The following is a 21,202-nucleotide window of genomic DNA, read 5'->3' as shown; positions in this document are numbered from 1 at the left end:
GCCTTCCTCTAAGAATTTGTTTTTTTTCTAGCACATATCTATTCTTTTTGCCTTGTGGATTAGGGATAGCTTCTTAATCTTTTCTTTGCCTATCAGGAAGTTTGTGTTTAGGACCACTCCTCACCTATCCTTACACACACACACACCCCTAATTTAATTGGCCAATTTATACCATGAGCAATGCCCATAAATCTTGTGTATTATTTTGTGATGGCCACCCCAAAAGCCAAGATAATTTGGAATGTGTTTGTAAGTACTCATCTTCATCACTAAGAAACTGACCTCTTTTCACTGCATGTGAGTCATAATTGCCAATAAAATCTAAGAAAACATGAACCAAATGTCAGCCTTTTCATAATTTATCTATTTCAGGTCTACCCTCCAGCTTTGATTTGGAGCAGGGGATAACATATGAACAGATGCAGGTGAGGTTTTTGCAGTGCCTCTGAATGATTTTATTTTGTTGCTTTTAATTCAATACTAACCTGATTTTTTTTTAACTTTAGATTGTGATTGAAGAAGTCCTAGAGGAAAGTGGTTATTACAATTTTACTTCTAACAGGTGAGATCTAGAAATGTGAAAATTCATTTTAGACCATTGGATATTAGATCTAATTTCTCTATCCTTGATTCCAGAGGTTTTCCCCGACCTTCTATTTTAAACACTTTTGTAAAATATCTTGGCTTAGACTTGATACAACTGTAAGTAGAATGTATGTTGACCATCTTTTATATGGATGCAGCTGCTGTATTCTTGGTTGAAAAAGAAAGGGTGATCACTTAGTAGTAATTTACTCCTACATAATGAAATGGAAAATTATTTCTACAGTTTTTTTAATTAAGCATGTTTGTCCTATATTGGAAGAGCCGTAAACTCAAATGTCCATGACTAAAATATAACCATTATTTGTATAGAATGCAAGGGAGAAAATGCAACTAAACAAAGAATCACTTCTGGTGAATTTAAGATATGTTTGTGGGAAAGGGATTTGTTGTTATGTGTTCCCATTTGCTTACCCTAAATAAGAAACTGCAGTTTACTGGGGCTGTGTGTTATCTTCTAAAATAATCATTATTGGTGGTCTAAAAATATACTCTATTTTATCAATTTCATTCAGTTATGGATTCCTGCAGTTTTACTGTTGGGCACCGTTTAGGGCACAAAGATTTGAGTACAATTAGTTTGAGAGGCAATCCCAAGAAAGTCTGGTAAGGGATTGAAGAAATAACTCAATAAAAGTTTCCTTTTCAAGTAAGTTACCATTGTGGTGGTTGGAGCTTGATCCCATTATGGAAATCTGAGAGCCAGTGGAGAACAATTCTCCCACTTATGGACTGAGGGAGCTGGGATGGTATTTATCTCTAATTTCCATTAGTCATCGTTTGAGACCTTTTTTCCCAGAGGATGTTAGTTCCCTGGCGTTTCTGGCCTTCTGTAAGGGTGGACAAAGCAGATTCTAGAGGCCAGAGATATCCTCAGGAAAAGAAACGCAGGTGCTGGCCGTAGGGAATCAGGCCAGCATGCTTTGAAGTGCTTTGAATGAGGGGATATGGGCGCTGACGGTGTCTGCTATACATGAGCTGTCTCTTGACTTTTCCAAGGAGCCGACTCATAACAGAAGCATCAAATTGACCATGAGTAACCACTTACACATCCTATATGGCCAAAGTTGCTTTAGGAGGCATAGTCCTGTGGAGTTCATTTTCCCTAAGTGGCCTTTTCTACCTGGAGGAATAGCCTTCCTGTCTAGCTAATGAAGCTATCTGTTGACCACTATTTAAATTATTCTAGAAGTCTTCCCCAAAGATGACTGTTAGCCATGGAAAGAGAAAGAGGTCTCAAGAACATTCTATTAAGGTCATTATATGGAAATTAGAATCTTTTTTGAGGTTAGTTCAGTCTCCAGCCTTTTTTCCCCCTGTTTCAATTAGTTGTTCTTATGAATCACAGATAAGACTAGGCAGCTGCTTGCTCTTTTGGCTTGACAATATATTTCCAAAATACTACCTTTGTACATTTAGTCCTGTTGTGATTTGTAACTGCAGAGAAATGATGAGTAATTCTCACTTTCCAAAGGTATATTGTTAATAGAAATCACGATCTCCATAATCACTCTTCTCCCCCCATCCCTGGAGGGATTTTGAATTTTCATTTTTCCTCCTGATCTGAGTACATCCAGCCTTCCATGGATAGTATGAATGTCTCTGTTCTTGACTCTTGGCAACTTATTATTTCAAGTGCCGTTGGCTTGTAGTGGGGCAAAAGTCATGCTTATCATTTTTTTAATCACATTTTCTCAGAGACTCAGGATCATGGGCAATGGATATCTTCAAATTTTTGCAGAAAATCAGCTAAATATAATGAAAAACCAGGGGTGTAAGGAACTTAGGGAAAATCTTATAAGAGCTCTTATTTTTCCTTTTTTAGAAATAGTAATTCCAGTCTTATTTTGAAATTTATGGTTATCCTTTTCAATTCTCCAATTATTAAGTTTTTAAAAAATCAAACATTACTTCTACTTTCAAAGACATATTCCTGTATTAAAGTAAATTGCAGGTTTTCTTCTTATGGTAAATAGACAATAAGATGCCTAATGACAAAGGTGAAAAATTATTTACAGTTATATTTAGAATTGTGAATATAATATGAAGATATGATTTAAACGATCAAGTTAAAGTAATATATGATGGAAATGACATCAAATTTTCTTAAAATGTTCCAAATTAAAATGAATCATCCATTTAAAAATCCATATAACCATGATACTCCCTTTTCAGTTCCTAATAGCAGTGATAGAATATATAACTGGGGGAGATAGTTTTCACGGTTTACCAGTAGAAATAACCCTTGGTTGTGCTTAAAACCATTACTTGTTTACCGATGTTCCCAATTAGTTTCCAAGAAGTAAGTCAGGCTCCACATAGAAGCACCTAATACTTCACAAACTGAAAGTGCACATAATTCCAAATATGAATCAGATCAGCTGTGACAGTCATGATTTTTCCATACTCAAAGGATAGAGGATGCTAGATGTCACAGGATGTGTAGAGGTAATTAGAATCAGTACTTAGAATCAGTAGAGTGTATTTTCCCAAATAGGTTTTGTAAATAGCCAATATTATCAAAGATGATAATAGATGTTATATGAAAAATAAAATTCCATGACCAAATATATTTGGAAAACCCTGAATGTACATTTTTCCATTTTTGAAGCATGTTGACAGACATGACTATATTGAAAACTTTGAGATATACTTTAGGAAAGAAGTCTGTTGACCTTGTTTACCCAGTGATTTTTCATCTTTTACTTGGAACACAAATTGAGAAAACCTTCCCTAAGCAATGTGGTTTGAAATAAGAAACATTGTTTTAACTCCTCCACCAGTATCTAGTCAGATCTGCTATTGTTCTCATAATCATCATCATCATTTTAATTGTCATCATAGCCATCATTGCAAAATATTATTAAATGATCTTGATTAATAACCATGCAAAAGGAATTACATACATAAGTCCTGTATTACTCAAGCTTACAAATTAAGACTGTCAGTTCAAACCTATACACACATCTACAATGCATCCAGACAGGACCTAAAGCATTAAGCCAAGATATGGCACATTTCAGCTTAGATCATAGGGTTTATGTTTAGTTAGGGATAGAGAGGTGCCATTCTCAAATGGAAAGTCTCAGGATAAGGCCATTATCTAGCTATTAGCTCTCTTTGGGGAAGATACCTAGAACTGTTTAAGTAATGGTGAGACTGCTTGGGCAGTTGGTAGGAAGAATGTCTCAGGCACAACATGCTACATTAGTTAAAGAAAGTGGTAACAGAAATAGAAACAGCAGCAAGGAGCCCTAACCCAAATGAGGGATTTGGGAAGGGGAAGTAGGACTGAGTTGAGAATGCAAGGAAAATGAAACAAGGTCAAAACAAACTGGGCCAGCCCCAGGTGGGCTCTATTTGTGGTCATTTGCAGGGATGTATGATTACCTCTATTTTGCACACATTAATATTTCACTTCCTTACCAGAAGGATACAGCCTGGGGTGTCTTCATTTTATCATTGTTGTAATGAGAGTAAAACTGTTGAGTTTTGTGAGTGAATAGATGACCAGCATACCATTCTTATATACTTAGGGACACATATTAATATTTTACTTTGTAACAATGAAATATGTGTTGAGAGAAAAAGAAATCTACATTGAATCAACTTGCATTGCTTTAAAATAGGCATTTAATGTACAGGTTACTTTGGATGGGTATTAATTTTTCCACTGTAGGGTTATTAGTTCCTATTAAGTTTATAATTTGAGAAAGAAAATGTTAACACTGAACTTCAGCAAAAGACAACTTTCTAAAAATCTCCCCATTCCATTATGTTTAGAATCACCTTTTTATTCATTGTGATTTATTTATTTATATACCTGAGCTACTGCTTTTGAAATTGAATATGTGAAGTAAAATATTTGAGACTGTAGACAACTCCTTCCACTTCTGAATCTTCTAGGTATCACTCCTATCCATGGGGGACCAAGAATCACCCAACCAAAAGATGAAAGTGCTGCATTTTGAATGGACTTGGTTTTCCCAGTGAAGATCAAGTTCTGGACTTCAACCACTACTGGCAAGATGCCCAAAGATTGGGTGCTGCTAAAAGAGTGTGGAAGAGAAAAGACCAACATGCCATGATGCCTGCAGGACCTCTTTCTGGAGGTCCGGTGCTAAGAGGCTTCATCCTTGGGACACATGTATACAGGATGACAGGGCTCCCAGTGTGCTCCTGGGAGAAAATGCTGCAAAATTCATCTGTGAGAAGAAAACCCACTCCTTGCAGAACTTTCCTCCAAGTTAAAAAAAAAAACTTGTCATATTTTTCAAAGGAATCTACTTAGAATTGTGAAACTATGTTTAAAGGCATCTAGCCTTCTATGTATAAAAGATAGTTTTAGATAAAGAAAATTATAGAACTCAGAACAGTAATATATTGGGTGATTCACTGTATCCCTCAATTTTTTTAATCTTAAAAGAAATTCAGAATATGTGATTGAATTATTTTGTAGTTTTATTTGTTTGTTTTAATGAAAGAATTGGTTTTCTCTTAACCAGTTGGGTACTAGTGGTCTTGAACAGTATTTGTAACCTTGCACAGCCTCTGGGAATAACTGTCAAATTGTCAGATTTAAGCTAAGAATGTATTGATGTATAGTTTGTGTATATGTATATATGCATAGGGGGAGGAGGGAGGTTTTGATTAGGCTAATGCTTTGCTGCTAATCAAACTCATAGTGTTTTTAGGGCACTTTGAAGAGTCATAGAGTCTATGAAAGAGATGCAATAGTCCATATTCTAAGTCCCTCCTAACTGAAATTACCAACATTGCTTTTAAATTTTTATTATTTGAGAATTTGAAATGAAAATAAGTTATATAATAAAATATAAATGTCTTCTTTATTCATTGAAACGTCTCTAGAAAAGAGAACTCAGAACACCAAAACAGTGTCCCATTCCTGTGTGGGGATAATTTATGGTGAAAATTCTCTAGATTCTTATTGGGCTAAAATCTCTTCAACTGGCTTCTTATAACTGGAATAATGTCAAGAAATTATTGCCAAATCAGACTGCACTTCTAACTACTTAAAGAAGATTTTAAATCTATATAATTAGTAATCTGAAAGCTGAAATTATGCTTTTTATTTACTTCTCACTAAGTTCTATCTTATTTACATTGATATATTTTTAGTATGATCAAATAAAATTTAGTACAGTGGTTGAAACACAATAATCTTTTCTATAGTATGGAAAAATCTCTTAATGTGAATCCATACTATTTTTACAATTAGTATGTTTAGTACTTAAGTTATATCCTATTCTCTTTAACCCATGCCTTTGAAAATTACCAGTGAATCCTTGTCTTTAAGCCAAATTAATAATTACAAACACACTGTAATTTAAAGTAATAGATGAGAATACAGCAATGAAATTTTTCAATTTTAGCTTTCAACCAAATTCATCCACATGTGAAATTTACACGTGAAGTCAAAAGGCTATGATATTGTTGATTTAAACCACGAAAAATTCTATTTCTATTCCAGCTTAACTTGAACATGCACGATTATATTTTATCTCTTTTCATGTATGGAATGGGCATATGTCTTTATTGTACAGGAGGCACAGGCCTAGAGGGGCACAAATTTTCATTGTGATAGAAGCCAGTACTTAGAAACAAACCAAGCTATAGGGTGAAAGTTTGAACCATAAAGTTCTTCTCAAATGGTGTAGAAAAGCATAGTATTCAGAGGTCACACCTTGGTAAGAAAAGAGAAATTGCTTATTTGAAGGTGTTTTTAAATGCATAAAATTTTAAATGCATACCTTATTGACCAGAAAGGGAGCAAAATGTTTCCAATTAACTCTTCTAGACCATACAAATGGCATATATTATGCTAGAAGTTAGTAAGAATTAACAAAAATAAGCAAACGAATGTCTTTTTCAACAGCAGCTTTAGGCCCATCAACTCTAAGCTGATAGATGCATTCTTTTGCCAAAATGATATATTCTTAAACTACCACAGTCACTGAATCAGCATTCTCCCAGTGCAAGACCAAGACTTTAAGGGAAGGTTAGGCACTGGTAAGGGAAGCATTTTGTGCAGGGGGTCACATCCCAGCAAGGAGGTTAACAAGGAACCCCTTACCCTCACAGTAAAACAATGATCATTTTGTTTTGACTATCTAAAGTGTCTTCTAGTGCAAAGAAGTTGTTACTTGAACTTAATAGGCCTCAATCTTTTCCTGATTGCATTTCAATTTTTTCTCTTTCTTTTGTATAATTTTTAAATTCTTTGTTGTGCAATGAAATCCCTGTGAGTTCATCTAATTCTAAGTCGCTGAATATTTGTATGGGACAGAATATGGATCAGCCTTCTCAGATCATTTTTGATACACAAAATACTTGTTGATTTTGTTTTCACTTCCCTGGTGGTGCAGTGGTTAAGAATCCTCCTGCCAATGCAGGGGCACAGGTTCGATCCCTGGTCCAGGAAGATCCCACATGCCTCAGAGCAACTAAGCCCATGTGCCACAAATACTGAGCCTGCGCTCCTAAAGCCCGTGCTCCGCAACAAGAGAAGCCACTGCAATGAGATGCCCGCGCATCACAATGAAGAGTAGCCTCTGCTCACCACAACTAGAGAAAGCCCACGTGCAGCAATGAAGACCCAATGCAGCCAAAATTTTAAAAAATAAATTTAAAAAATTAAAAATTAAATTAAAAAAATATTGTTTTAAAAAAAGCTTTATCTGAATATGTGTACTTGAAATTGTCATTTCCTTTTTAAAAGCAGAATATTTCATTCTCAGGGAAGTGACTGCAGCAGGCACATGTGCTTACTGTTTGTTAACTTTGTCTTCTTCCAGACGTGTGATATTTAATTAGAGATCTTCAGAGAATAGTGACATGTACACTAGACCCTGAGCTCATAGTTGCATTTCAGAAACTTTCTGGGAAAACAAACACTACTGAGTTTTGTATGGACATCTATGTGGTTCTGGGTGGTATGTGTACGTCTATTTCGGCATTCTAAAGCAGAACTTAATTAAGAGACATTGTTATGAAATTTACCCAAATGATGGAACTGAATTGGAGTTAAGGTCTTCCTAGTGATACCATCTATGACTTATTAAATACTATGAATTTTGATGTTCAAAAACTAACATAGGACTTGTTGATTATGTGCAATCCCAGCAATATCATCAATTAATCAGCATTTGTATTTAAGATGTGTGAAGGTGACAATATTGCTTAGTGAATTCCATCAGTATTAATATGTATAGAATCCACATCCTTCTTTTTGATATGCTGAATTGAAAAATATATTTATTGCTACTTCTCTCTTTTGTTGGGAATGGTGAGGAGCCATGTACATCAAATATGCTGGATTCCTTTAGAAATGGCTTCAGCTTCTGTCTGAAGGCAGGAAAAACTTTTTAAAACTACTTTTATTGTTTTTCCCTTTACTTTGTTTATGGTGTATATTCACAAGTACATAAATCAACTGGAGAGACAATGCACGGGCATCAGAATTGACACAGCTTCTCAGCACGTTAGAGATACAACTATGAAAGACTCCTAAGCAAGGGAACCTCAACGCTTTTGTGTGTCAACCTGGACTCTTTGGATGAAATTCCATCCAAACATGAAATTCTTCATGTTTGACAACTAAATGGGATAAGAAGTTATTTTACATATACCTTTATGGTATCTTTCAGATTGTATCCTTTGATGGAAATTTACATAGTTTTGGATAGGTTATTTTTCCAATTGAAATGTGCTGTTATCAGTGTGCTCAACCCTTGAATGCTGTTTTCCATACTGATAGGAAGACACAAAGGTCTCAGGGAAACAACTTTGTGATAAAGAAATTATTATGTGTGTCATTACAGTTAAATTGTATATTATAAATATTACTGTTATGGTTGATTACAATCCTGCTGTGATGTTTTGAAATTTGAAAAAGGGACAGGAAAGATTTTATGACTTTGACAGGGTGACTGATGGATATTGCAAATTTTCATGCTCTCTGGGACTATGGGTGATAGTTGTTTTTAAAAATGAAGATCACATGTCCTAAAATCATAGCAGCATTCATGGTATGTGAGGTATGCTAGATTTCTTTTACTACACATATATAGCAATTAACTAGTAATATAAAAGTTTTTAAATACAGTTTATTGCTTTATGTTAAAAGTAAATGAACTCTATTCTCAATTGAAAACTGAACATTATTCCTCTAAATGTGACAAGCTTCCTTTTTATCATTCTGTAGTATGAAACTTTGCACTGTACCCAGGAACTGCACTTAGGGGTAGCAAAATTGTATTACAGCAAATATGTGATTCTTTAAATATTAACATGTCGAAGTAGCCTATCTTGTTTCTCCTAAACAAGGATGGAAGTTTTGTCTTTATAGAAAGTTACTGTCATTTTGATAAGTAATCAACAAGTCTGAATAGGTGCTTGGAATTGACCTGGGGAACTCACAAATGAAAAATTAGCTGAAGTTTTTGCAAATGTGATGAACTGTTTCCAAAAAAACAAGTAGAAAGAGGTTTGGAATAGAAATAACAAACCAAGAGGAACAAATGTTTTAAGGCCTTAGCACCTTTAAGCCAGACTGAAAGGATCTCATAAAATATTCTTAACCCATGATTTAGTTCTACATTTCAAGCACCAGTTGAGTCAGGGTTCTGAAAAAGAATTACAAGTCTTATAAATGGCATTACATTTTAGCTTTCCTTGCCCTCCATGTCCTCTGTGTTTACCTCACGAATTTTGAAAGAAATGCAGCGGGTTCAGGGATACCTCCTGTCCAGAAGGAATAGATGAACTATTTGGATGAGCCCAACATTAACACTGAGAGAAGTGAATAAATGCAAGTACTCAGAAGTGAAATCCCAACTTGCCAAAGAGGAAAGGTGAACCTTTCAAGAAGGTGAGATGATCCCCAGATAAAAACTGCTTTGAGAAGTCAGAGGGCAGGTAGAAGGCCAGTGGTTCCCCAGTGCCTGGCATCACCCAGCAGGCTGGTCACCAGGTGGTGAGCAGGTGGCAAGGGGCCAGGGAGCTCCAGGACTTGAATGATTCCTGCTGCAGGGTCTTCTGGAGGCAGCTGATCACACCTTTCCCCAGTGTGCATTGGACTGTTACCTCAGCACTGTCTCAGGTAAGTTGACCACCCAGAGTAGTAGCAGACGGCCCCAAGTAACTTGTCCTTAGGAGAGGGTCCTTGTGAAGCATTCTAAAGAAACAGCTTTATCTGCCAGTAAGTGAACATGGTTCTCCCCTGGGGACCATGTTTTCTGCCCCATCTTTCATCCATGGTCTCAGGCCCATTTCATCTGACAGTGCAAGAATATTACAAGAAATCTATATGGAACTTAAATAGATAAATGCAAGCAGACTTGCATGTGGTTATACTTAGCTAAATTAGAAAAGAAATACTTCAAGGTACTTCAGTTGTTTGCAAGTAAACCAGTTGATAAAGAGGTTGTGGAAAGATTCCATTTTTTACTCTTCTAAAATGGAAAACAAAAATCACTTAAAAGCTTACAAAATTACCTACAAAAATTGTTGCTGAGAGTTTGATAGGAATTGTAACCTTGTACTATTTTTAGGAATTCACATCTTTACCAGGTAGTTTTCTAATTCATGAATTCAGTATGTCTCTTCGTTTATTGAGATTTCCTTTGATTTCTTTCATCAGATTTGTGTATTTTCAAGATGCATGCTTTGTTAGACTTACCCCTATTTCAGATCTTTTGAATGGTTGTAAGTTTGAATGGATAAAAATTATTTTTAAAAAATTTAGTATCAAGAAAATCACTTAAAAGAAAAATCTTTTGAGTGCATTTTGTCTATTGACATTTAGTGGATCAAAACTGAGTTATAATGCTTCCTGTATTCTCTTGTTCCCATTGGTGAGTTTGTGAGGATCAAAAAGAAGTGCAACCCCTAATCTCACGTTGCACAGAGCTTCTAGTTTCTGGACAGCTCTGGGTCTGAGACGAAGGCCTGTGCCCACAGAATGGGAGAGTACTTCAAGTTTGCTCTGAGCCTCAAAAAGAGCATCTTTTTCTTGCCAGCCCCATCCCCAGACCTCTCTCCTGTCTCCACACACCCTCTCACCATTCCTGCCAGAGGAACAGGCTGTCACCAGGTTTCCTGCAGGGACAGAGGATGCTTGTGGCTCTATGAAGATCTGTGACATGGAGGGACAGTGGGCTGCTCTGCAGGGGACTCTGTCCTCCTGTGTGAGCACCAAGGCTCCAAGGTGAGATTGGAGGCCTTGGAAGAGAAGAAAAATGGGATGGTTCTGTAAAAGCTGTATGTAAAAGATCCAAGCAGCTTTTATCTTTGCTATCACTTAAATAAACTCTGTAAAATGCTAAAGAAAATTTAAAATGTATTTTCAACCTTATTGGAAAAGAATTTCTCTTCTGTCAAGAGTTTATAACAAGTGGTCATATTTTTCTCTCAGCAGCTCCCTCAGTCTCTGCTTTTATGCTTTTAAGTGTTTTGATTTTTTTTAAAAAAGTTCCAAGCAGGCAATCACGTATGTGTCCAAGCTCAAATATGTCCTGAAGCAATGGAATGCATAGCAATTATCTGTTGTTACAAATGTTACAATCAGGCACCTTAAACTTAGTGACTTAAACTGACAAGAATTTATTCTCTAGTCAGTGGGTCAGCTGGGTGATGTTCTGCTGATCTGAGCAGGGCTCCCTCATGTATCTATGATCAACTGGCTGGTTGTCAGGGTCTGGCTGGTCTAGGATGGACCCAGAGAGGACAGGGCAGCTCTCCTCCATGTGTCCCTCACATCCCTCCAGTAACCTAGCAGATGTATTGTATTTGTGCTGGTAGCAAGAGTTAAAGAATGTAGAAATGCAAGACTCCTTTGTCAAGCCTCTGCTTACATCAGGTTTTCCCCATTCCACTGGCTAAATCAGATCACACATTCAAACCCAACTTTAGTGTGGGCAGGTGTATCAGGTTTTTATTGCTGTATAACAAATTGCTATACACTTATCAGTTGGAAACTACACACTTTCTTTTTTCTCTCACAATTTCTGGAGGTCAGAAATTTGAGCACACCTTAAGTGAATTCTCTCATAGTCTGGAATCAAAGTGTGGGCCAGGGGCTGGGGTCTCATCAGAGCCTTGAGATCCTCTTCCAAGCTCATGTGATTTTTGACAGACTTGAGTTCCTTGTATTTGTAGGACAAGGTCTCAGTAATTGAATGCTGCCTGTAGTCCTCTGCCTAGTGGCCCTTTCTATAGACAAGACAGTTCACATCAAGGCAGCTTGCTTCTTCAAGGCCAGTAGGAAAGTCAGTCTCCCTCTCTCTGTCTGTCTGTAACTCTCTCTCTCTCATTAAGACAGTTTTATAATATAATCAAGTCAAGGCAGTGACAGTCCATCACCTTTTCCATATTCTAGTTGTTATAAGCAAGTCACAGGTGTAGCCTACACACAAGGGGAGGGGATTATACAATAGAATGAATGATTGGGGTCACCTTAGGATGTCTGTCACAGAGAGAAATACCAAAGCCACAGATACAGGTAGACCTGAAAAACTGGGGTCATGAAATATGAAACATCACAATATTAAAATACCTGGAGAAGGAAGAATTGTGTGAGGTAGTCTCATGAAAATGACCTCAGACTACAGGACCTGAATTCTAGAACATTTCCAGTCCCTGTCCCAAGATTCAGTTAGATGCCTTCAACAGGCTATTTGAAAAACAGATCTAATCCAGAAAATAGACAAACCAACCTCAGTCACTGACATGAGAAGCAGGAATGGAAATTCTACTTCTTCCAGAAGCCAGAGGGGCTTTCAGTAGCATCACAGTTAACATCCCCCACATACTTCTACCTTGATGCAGTGTGCTTGATTTAATCCTTTATCAAGTGGGAACAAATTGATTGTTCTCGGTAATTATGTTTTTATGGCAGAGAACAGGAATTAAATAAGGGAATTATAGATTATAGCTCTATATAGCTACAAGTTGCAATCTTAAAAAAGTACCTCATAAGCAATGAATAGAGGAAACTGTCTCCCAAAGTTAAAGATTCTTCCTCTCTTCTCAAGAGTAAGTGTATATAATTTTATATTCATTTCACTCTTTATATGAAACTTCCCTGATAAGACCAATTTAATTTGCTGTCATACTATAAAGACTAAATGTCATGAATTAATTGTGTACATACACTGTTTTTGTCTCTTGAGCCATACAGACATTTTAACCAGTTTTGGTATGTGCAAAATGTTGTTTATATAACTCAGAAAATTTGTTGCAATTTTCCTAATGAACATATAGGTATAAATATTGTGAATTGCTCAAGAATCAAGAAACAAATTAAAGTCTAAATTTATATGCACATGGAACAAGAAGTAAAGTTGATTAAGGATTTGGGCCCTTGGCTCACATAGACTTGGGTTTGAATGCCAGCTCCATGATTTTCTACTTGGATGACCTCAGACCAAGGACTTAACATTTCTAAGGTTTAGCTTCCACATCTGTATAATGGAGATAATAGTAGATTCCACTTTAAAAGGTTACAGAATCTAGGCTTGATGCAAGAGCTGAGCACTACAATAGGAGTAAGCCACTCAGTACAGTATCAGCCAGACTCCACCCAGACCCCACAGACCCAGGACCCTCGGACTATTTCTGTGTGTGTGGCCTCCTGATGCACTTTCTCTCCTGACAGCCTGCATGTGTGAGGAACTGTCCTTAGGGAACTTGCTGGAACCCATTTTGCCTGCTGGCAATGGTAACACCTGGTATAGGGAAGCAAATCCTCCAGCACCCTCACCTCTGACTGAGACAGCTCTGAGGGTGCTCTTCACTCTTTCACAGTTCCCTGCAGCATCGAGTCAAAGCCACCCTCCACAGCATTGTGTCTGCCTCCCGTCCTGCTCCTGTCTCACCTCTCCTCTCACAGTTTCCCTGGTGACACCTCCTGATGAATGTGTCCCACATCTCAGGACACGCTTCTGGGAAAGCCCCCATAAGGCACTGGCAGAATATAAAAGGCTAAATTAATATTAGCTTAAATTTTTTGTGACAAAGAATGTGGATTGACAATCACTTAATGGTACACATGCCCAAGGAAATGATTCATTGATTGATGTCACTGTGGGGTGTCCTGGTACAGCATCCCCATTAAGCAGGAATTAAACTGGGCATAATGATCTGATGGTTGGGACCACACTCCCTGCCTCCTGTAGCTGTCGGTGGGATAACAGAAATCAGCAGCAAAAGGAAAGGATAAACTAACAGTCCACAGCACCTCCCTAGCCTCCTAAAGTAATTTGGAGACATTCTTTCCTGCCCCTGGGTAACCAGCTGCCTCTCTTTGTGATTTATTGTTATACTTTAGATAAAGTCAGGTCAGAATTCCAAGAACAGGAGAGGAAGTTGCAGCAAGCAGGGAGAACCCTTAGGGAGGAAATTGTCTTCCCCTGCCTTCATTAACCACACAAACAGAATAACCTCCACCTCGGGGAGACCTCCCTGCTGTCTAGAACAGATAGAGTCTGCTGATTCTCATTTGGTCTGTAAGAGACATGGGCTGCTTTTCTCCCACTTCCTCACTAGTTTTCCTTTGAGAGTATTTGTTTCTTTCAAACAACCTCAACCAAAGTAATGAACATTACTTTGCTAATTTATTCTTAAAATGCTTTTGAATTATGCTTATTAATCCTACTGTGAACCTTTTAGATGATCTTATCTTCTGCCTTTCCAAAAAATGAATTCTCATGACAGATATATAACTTTTAGCATGAAATACATAACAAATGACTACTAAATCTCTTCAAATTGTCAACTGAAAAAAAAAAGCACAATGTGAGAGTTGTGAATTAACCTTTACTTGGGGCAAAATGAGGACTATAGTCCGGAGACAGCATTTCAGATAGCGCTCAGAAACTGCTCCAAAGCAGTAGGGGGGAAGGTCAGTATACATGTGATTTTGCTGAAAGGGGTGGGGTACATGCCATCAAGCACATATTTATGCAGAAAGTTTCTGCTAGTCTCATGAAGGTCACTGCTAGTCATGAGGAGCAGACATCACCGGAAGGATTTTAGTGCTTTACTAGATATGAGAAGATGCAAGAATTAGGCTCATAAAATCTTCTCCTAAAACTATCTAACTATCAGAAGACCTGTTCTGCTAGTTTTTCCCAGAGCACAGAGTGCCTCCTTCCTGATCTCTACCCTAAACTCCTTTCAGGGGGTGTTGAAGGTCAGCAGCTGCAGCAGCTCATTATTTGATCCTTGTAGACGTAGATGGCATAGACGGCAAGTGCCAATTTTTAGTTGGCAAAATGCTTACCAGCATTGTCATGGAATCAAACTTAAGTCCGCTCACCAATCTATTGACACCGGGAAAGTGCAGCATTTATTGCAGTGTGCCAAGCAAGGAGTCCAGGTAGCTAGTGCTCAAAAAGTCCAAACTCCCCAATGAGTTTCAGCAAAGCATTTTTAAAGGCCAGGTGAAGGAGAGGGGTCATAGTGTGTGTGATCAGCTTGTGCACAATTCTCTGATTGGCTGATGGTGAGGTAACAGGGCATTAACATTGTCACAAGTGTTAACATTATCAATCCATAGGCTCCAGTAGGTCTGGGGGCTATGTGCTCATGGTCATCAAGTAATTAACATTTTCCATTTGGTGGGGGTTTTCACATCTGTAAGACAACTCAGGAAATGTGCATCAGATACTATGGTCTAGGTACTTCAGAGAGGAGCTAAAGCAGAGGATACAGGTGAGCAGTCTGCCCCAGGAAGTCCCCACAGGGTCCTGCTCAGTTACAACATATCTGGTAAGTTACACATTAAGAACATTGGAAAATTTTCTATGACAACCTTCAGAGATTATCATGTTCCCTTTTGTTCCTGTGTCACCTGCCTGGTTGGGCCTAATCATCAGTAACACCATTAACGTTTTGACAACAGGTGCTCCAGTTTGGAAAGTGTATTCCAAAGTCAATGGTGCAGAAAGGCAGGGAGCGGTAGTGAAATACTTGTTGTTCAAAATCTGCTTGTTCCCTGGGTGCCTATGTGAGGAGGAAAATCACTCACTTGTGGCCATGCTCTTAAAGCAATCAGTAGGAGAGGTAGGGAGTAGACTCCCTACACTTGCCCTCCTCCCAGCACAGCACCCCCCCACACACACACACACCACTCTTCTGTGAAAGTGGACAGAAGCTTCCTAGTCCTTTACCTATTGGTTAACGTTTCCATGGGTCAATTGAGGGAACACCAAGCTTTATGCTGTCTGCAACAATGCAAATCAAAACTACAATGACGTATCACCTCTCACTGCTCAGAATGGCCATCATCTGACCATTTATTGTCTACAAACAATAAATGCTGGAGAGGATGTGGAGAAAAGGGGACCCTCCTACACTGTTGGTGGGAATGTAAATTGGTACAGCCACTACAGAGAACAGTATGGAGGTTCCTTAAAAAACTAAAGACAGAACTACCATATGATCCAGCAATCCCACTCCTGGGCATATATCCAGAGAAAACCATAATTCCAAAATATACATGCACACCAATGTTCATTGCAGCACTGTTTACAATATCCAAGACATGGATGCAACATAAATGTCCATCAACAGAGGAATGGATAAAGAACAAGTGGTGTATATATACAATGGACTATTAGCCATAAAGAAGAGTGAAATAATGCCATTGGCAGCAACATGGATCGACCTAGAGATGATTCTACTAAGTGAAGTTAGTCAGACAGAGAAAGACAAATGTCATATGATATCACTCATATGTGGAATCTAATTTTTAAAAATGATACAAATGAACTTATTTACAAAACAGAAACAGACTCACTGATTTCAAAAACAAACTTATGGTTACCAAACGGGAAGCATAGTGGGGAGGGATAAATCAGGATTTGGGGATTAACATACGCACACTACTATACAGTAAGTCCCCTACATACGAACTTTCAAGCTGTGAACTTTCAAAGATGCAAACGTGCGTTCCATCAACGTCAGGCATGAGTGAAATTGCAGCTTGCCCTCCATCTCTATTGCTGATGATCCTTCAGCTCTACCATCTCCCACCTCCTCTCCCTCCTCCAGTCAGTAACTCTTCTTGCCTGTTCACTTGATGCCAGACCCTGTATGCCAGCTGTTGTACTGTACTACTGTACTTCTCAAGGTACTGTATTGTAAGATTAAATTTTTTCTTCTTTTGTGTGTTTGTTTTTTATGTATTATTTATGTAAAAAGTATTATAAACTTATTACAGTACAGTGCTATATAGCCAGTTGTGTTAGTTGGGTACCTAGGTTAACTTTGTTGGACTTACAAATAAATTGGACTTGTGAACACACTCTGAGAACAGAACTCGTTCTTATGTAGGGGACTTACTGTATATAAAATAGATAACCAACAAGAACCTACTGTATAGCACAGGGAACTCTACTCAATATTCTGTAATAACCTATATGGAAAAGAATCTGAAAAAGAATGGATATATGTATACGTATAACTGAATCACTTTGCTGTAACCCCTAAAACAAACACAACATTGTAAATCAACTATACCCCAATAAAATTAAAAATAAAACACCCACTCATCCTAAGAGCAAATGAAGTGTATGCAAAAACAATGTGTTAACTCCCAAAGACTCCCAACTTGATGGGATGTGATAGATTACTGGGTTGAGTCCTTTGCTGTGGCTCTCTCACCTCACTGATATCAGCTCTATCATGTGATGCACTATAGATATTAACAGCACACGTTGCAGCAATTATTGGTATGTCCTTGTGTGGTGGGGCATATCATGCATTTTTGCCATTTCCATGAAAAAAAAAACATGCCCTCCTGGTTCAAAGGGGGGATGAGTGATACATGAAACGAATCTCAGTTTGTAGCTTGGAGGCAGGCCCAGGGAATCCCAGCCTAGATTAGTCAATCCCCAGTGGAACTGTAGCCAAAAGAGTGAGAATAATTATTGTTGTTTTAAGCCATTGAATTTTGGGATAGTATAAAACACACCCCACTTTCAACATTTGTTTGACCTCACTTGTCCTACAGTGAATTGATTCTGCCACATTTTCACCATCCCTTACATTGCTCATAGCTTTATTTTCCCTCCTATCCAGCATAGATTCTATGGATCATCATTGAAATTACTTCCTTTTATTCATGATCAACTTTATCACCTGGTAAACCCCTATCATGATTACATCAACCTGTCACCCCGACCCCCACCACATTGCCAACTAATAACCCTAGACCTGGTCAGAGAAAAACATACAATCCTGTCAGCTGGTCTCATGAAGCTCAAATTGGTGCCACTTAGCAGTACCACTGTATGGTTCTAGGCCCTTTACACTCACAACCTCCTGTAAGTAATTTTACTTATTTCACTCTATCATTTTTTTCCACTCTTTCGAATTTTCATTACCTCCTCTTCCATATTCACTCTTACTGATGACTCTGATTACTCTTGCACAAGCAACTGGAAGCACTTTCACTTACTCTCTCTATCATATCTACCCAACTCTTGCCTCAGTGCCTATCACACGACCTTCGCTCTTACTCCCAGGGTTAAACCATCCTTGTCTTAAAACCAGTCCCTGCCTTGTCCACTAGATGAGTTTCTTCCCACATAGTCAGAGACACTGCTCCAGGGAACTGTCTTTCCTCTCCTTTCCATCATTAGTTTTTTTCTTTTCTTCTAGATTCTCACATATACACATGCTATGATTTCTTCCATACATATATAAAAGACACACAGTCTTTTAACTCTAATCATCCTTCAGGCTAGTCAAGGTCTAAGACTACGACCAGGGCTGCTATGATGAGAGGACATATGAGTGAGAAAGGAAATCATGGGAAGCTTGGGAGCTTTTTTGTTTGTTTGTTTGTTATTATTTTTTTATACAGCAGGTTCTTATTAGTCATTAATTTTATACACATCAGTGTATACATGTCAATCACAATCGCCCAATTCAGCACACCACTACCCCCACCACCCCACCGCTTTCCCCGCTTGGTGTCCATACGTTTGTTCTCTACATCTGTGTCTCAATTTCTGCCCTGAAAACCAGTTCATCTGTACCATTTTTCTAGGTTCCACATATATGCGTTAATATATGATATTTGTTTTTCTCTTTCTGACTTACTTCACTCTGTATGACAGTCTCTAGATCCATCCACGTCTCAACAAATGACTCAATTTCGTTCCTTTTTATGGCTAATATTCCATTGTATATATGTACCACATCTTCTTTATCCATTTGTCAGTCAATGGGCATTTAGTTTGCTTCTATGACCTGACTATTGTAAATAGTGCTGCAATGAACATTGGGGTGCATGGGTCTTTTTGAATTATGGTTTTCTCTGGATATGTGCCCAATAGTGGGATTGCTGGATCATATGGTAATTCTTAGTTTTTTAAGGAACCTCCATACTGTTCTCCATAGTGGCTGTATCAATTTACATTCCCACCAACAGTGCAAGAGTGTTCCCTTTTCTCCACACCTTCTTCAGCATTTGTTGTTTGTAGATTTTCTGATGATGCCCATTCTAACTGGTGTGAGGTGATACCTCATTGTAGTTTTGATTTGCATTTCTCTAATAATTAGTGATGTTGAGCAGATTTTTATGTGCTTCTTGGCCATCTGTATGTCTTCTTTGGAGAAATGTCTATTTAGGTCTTCTGCCCATTTTTGGATTGGGTTGTTTGTTGTTTTGATATTGAGCTGCATGAGCTGTTTATATATTTTGGAGATTAATCCTTTGTCCATTGATTCATTTGCAAATATTTTCTCCCATTCTCAGGGCTGTCTTTTCGTCTTCTTTATGGTTTCCTTTGCTGTGCAAAAACTTTGAAGTTTCATTAGGTTCCATTTGTTTATTTTTGTTTTTATTTCCATTACTCTAGGAGGTGGATCAAAAAAGATCTTGCTGTGATTTATGTCAAAGAGTGTTCCTCCTATGTTTTCCTCCAAGAGTTTTATAGTGTCTGGTCTTACATTTAGGTCTCTAATCCATTTTGAGTTTATTCTTGTGTATGGTGTTAGGGAGTGTTCTAATTTCTTTCTTTTACATGTAGCCGTCCAGTTTTCCCAGCACCACTTATTGAAGAGGCTGTCTTTTCTCCATTGTATATCCTTGCCTCCTTTGTCATAGATTAGTTGACCATAGGTTCATGGGTTAATCTCTGGGCTTTCTATCCTGTTCCATTGATCTATGTTTTTGTTTTTGTGCCAGTACCATATTGTCTTGATTACTGTAGCTTTATAGTATAGTCTGAAGTCAGGGAGTCTGATTCCTCCAGCTCCATTTTTTTCCCTCAAGACTGCTTTGGCTATTCGGGGTCTTTTCTGCTTCCATACAAATTTGAAGAGATTTGTTCTAGTTCCGTAACAAATGCCATTGATAATTTGATAGGGATTGCATTGAATCTGTAAATCACTTTGGGTAGTATACTCATTTTCACACTATTGATTTTTCCAATCCAAGAACATGGTATATCTCTCCATCTGTTGTTGTCATCTTTAATTTCTTTCATCAGTGTCTTATAGTTTTCTGCATACAGGTCTTATGTCTCCCTAGGTAGGTTTATTCCTGGGTATTTTATTTGTTTTATTACAATGGTAAATGGGAATGTTTCCTTAATTTCTTTTTCAGATTTTTCACCATTAGTGTATAGGAATGCAAGAGATTTCTGTGCATTAATTTTGTATCCTGCAACTTTACCAAATTCATTGATTAGCTTGAGTAGTTTTCTGGTGGCATCTTTAGGATTCTCTATGTATAGTATCATGTCATCTGAAAAGAGTGACAGTTTTACTTCTTTTCCAATTTGGATTCCTCTTATTTCTTTTTCTTCTCTGATTGCCGTGGCTAGGACTTCCAAACCTATGTTGAATAATAGTGGTGAGAGTGGACATCCTTGTCTTGTTCCTGTTCTTAGAGGAAATGCGTTCAGTTTTTCACCATTGAGAATGATGTTTGCTGTGGGTTTGTCATATATGGCCTTTATTATGTTGAGGTAGGTTCCCTCTATGCCCACTTTCTGCAGAGTTTTTTATCATAAATGGGTGTCAAATTTTGTCAAAAGCTTTTTCTGCATCTATTGAGATGATTATATGGTTTTTCTTCTTCAATTTGTTAATATGGTTTATCACATTGATTGATTTGCGTATACTGAAGAATCCTTGCATCACTGGGATCAATCCTACTTGATCATGGTGTATGATCCTTTTAATTTGTTGTTGGATTCTGTTTGCTAGTATACTGTTGAGGATTTTTGCATCTATATTCATCAGTGATATTGGTCTGTAATTTTCTTTTTTTGTAGTATCTTTGGTTTTGGTATCAGGGTGATAGTGGCCTCATAGAATGAGTTTGGGAGTGTTCCTTCTTCTGCAATTTTTTGGAAGAGTTTGAGAAGGATGGGTGTTAGCTTGTCTCTAAATGCTTGATAGAATTCACCTGTGAAGCCTGGTCCTGGACTTTTGTTTGTTGGAAGATTTTTAATCACAGTTTCAATATCATTACTTGTGATTGGTGTGTTCATATTTTCTGTTTCTTCCTGGCTCAGTCTTGGAAGGTTATACCTTTGTAAGAATTTGTCCATTTCTTCCA

At 37.7% G+C, this 21,202-nt stretch overlaps 1 protein-coding gene across 8 annotated transcripts in view; it reads left to right on the top strand.

Moving 5' to 3' along the window:
- NEK10 (NIMA related kinase 10) overlaps positions 1–20,847 on the top strand; it is a 332,836-nt gene extending 311,989 nt beyond the window's left edge. For all 8 annotated transcript variants that reach the window (XM_082415109.1, XM_082415111.1, XM_082415110.1 and 5 more), the window contains 3 exons: positions 373–425; positions 507–562; positions 4,510–20,847. In XM_082415109.1, the coding sequence (XP_082271235.1) occupies positions 373–425; positions 507–562; positions 4,510–4,558 (158 nt within the window). In that variant the 3' untranslated portion in view covers positions 4,559–20,847. The remainder of the gene's footprint in view (positions 1–372; positions 426–506; positions 563–4,509) is intronic.
- The last annotated feature ends 355 nt before the right edge of the window (positions 20,848–21,202 follow it).

Source organism: Balaenoptera physalus (assembly GCF_965194825.1).
Source record: "Balaenoptera physalus genome assembly, chromosome: 11".
NCBI classification, from domain to species: Eukaryota; Metazoa; Chordata; class Mammalia; order Artiodactyla; family Balaenopteridae; genus Balaenoptera; species Balaenoptera physalus.
The sequence above is the reverse complement of the archived record's forward strand: the minus strand, read 5'-3'. Positions and strand labels throughout refer to the sequence as shown.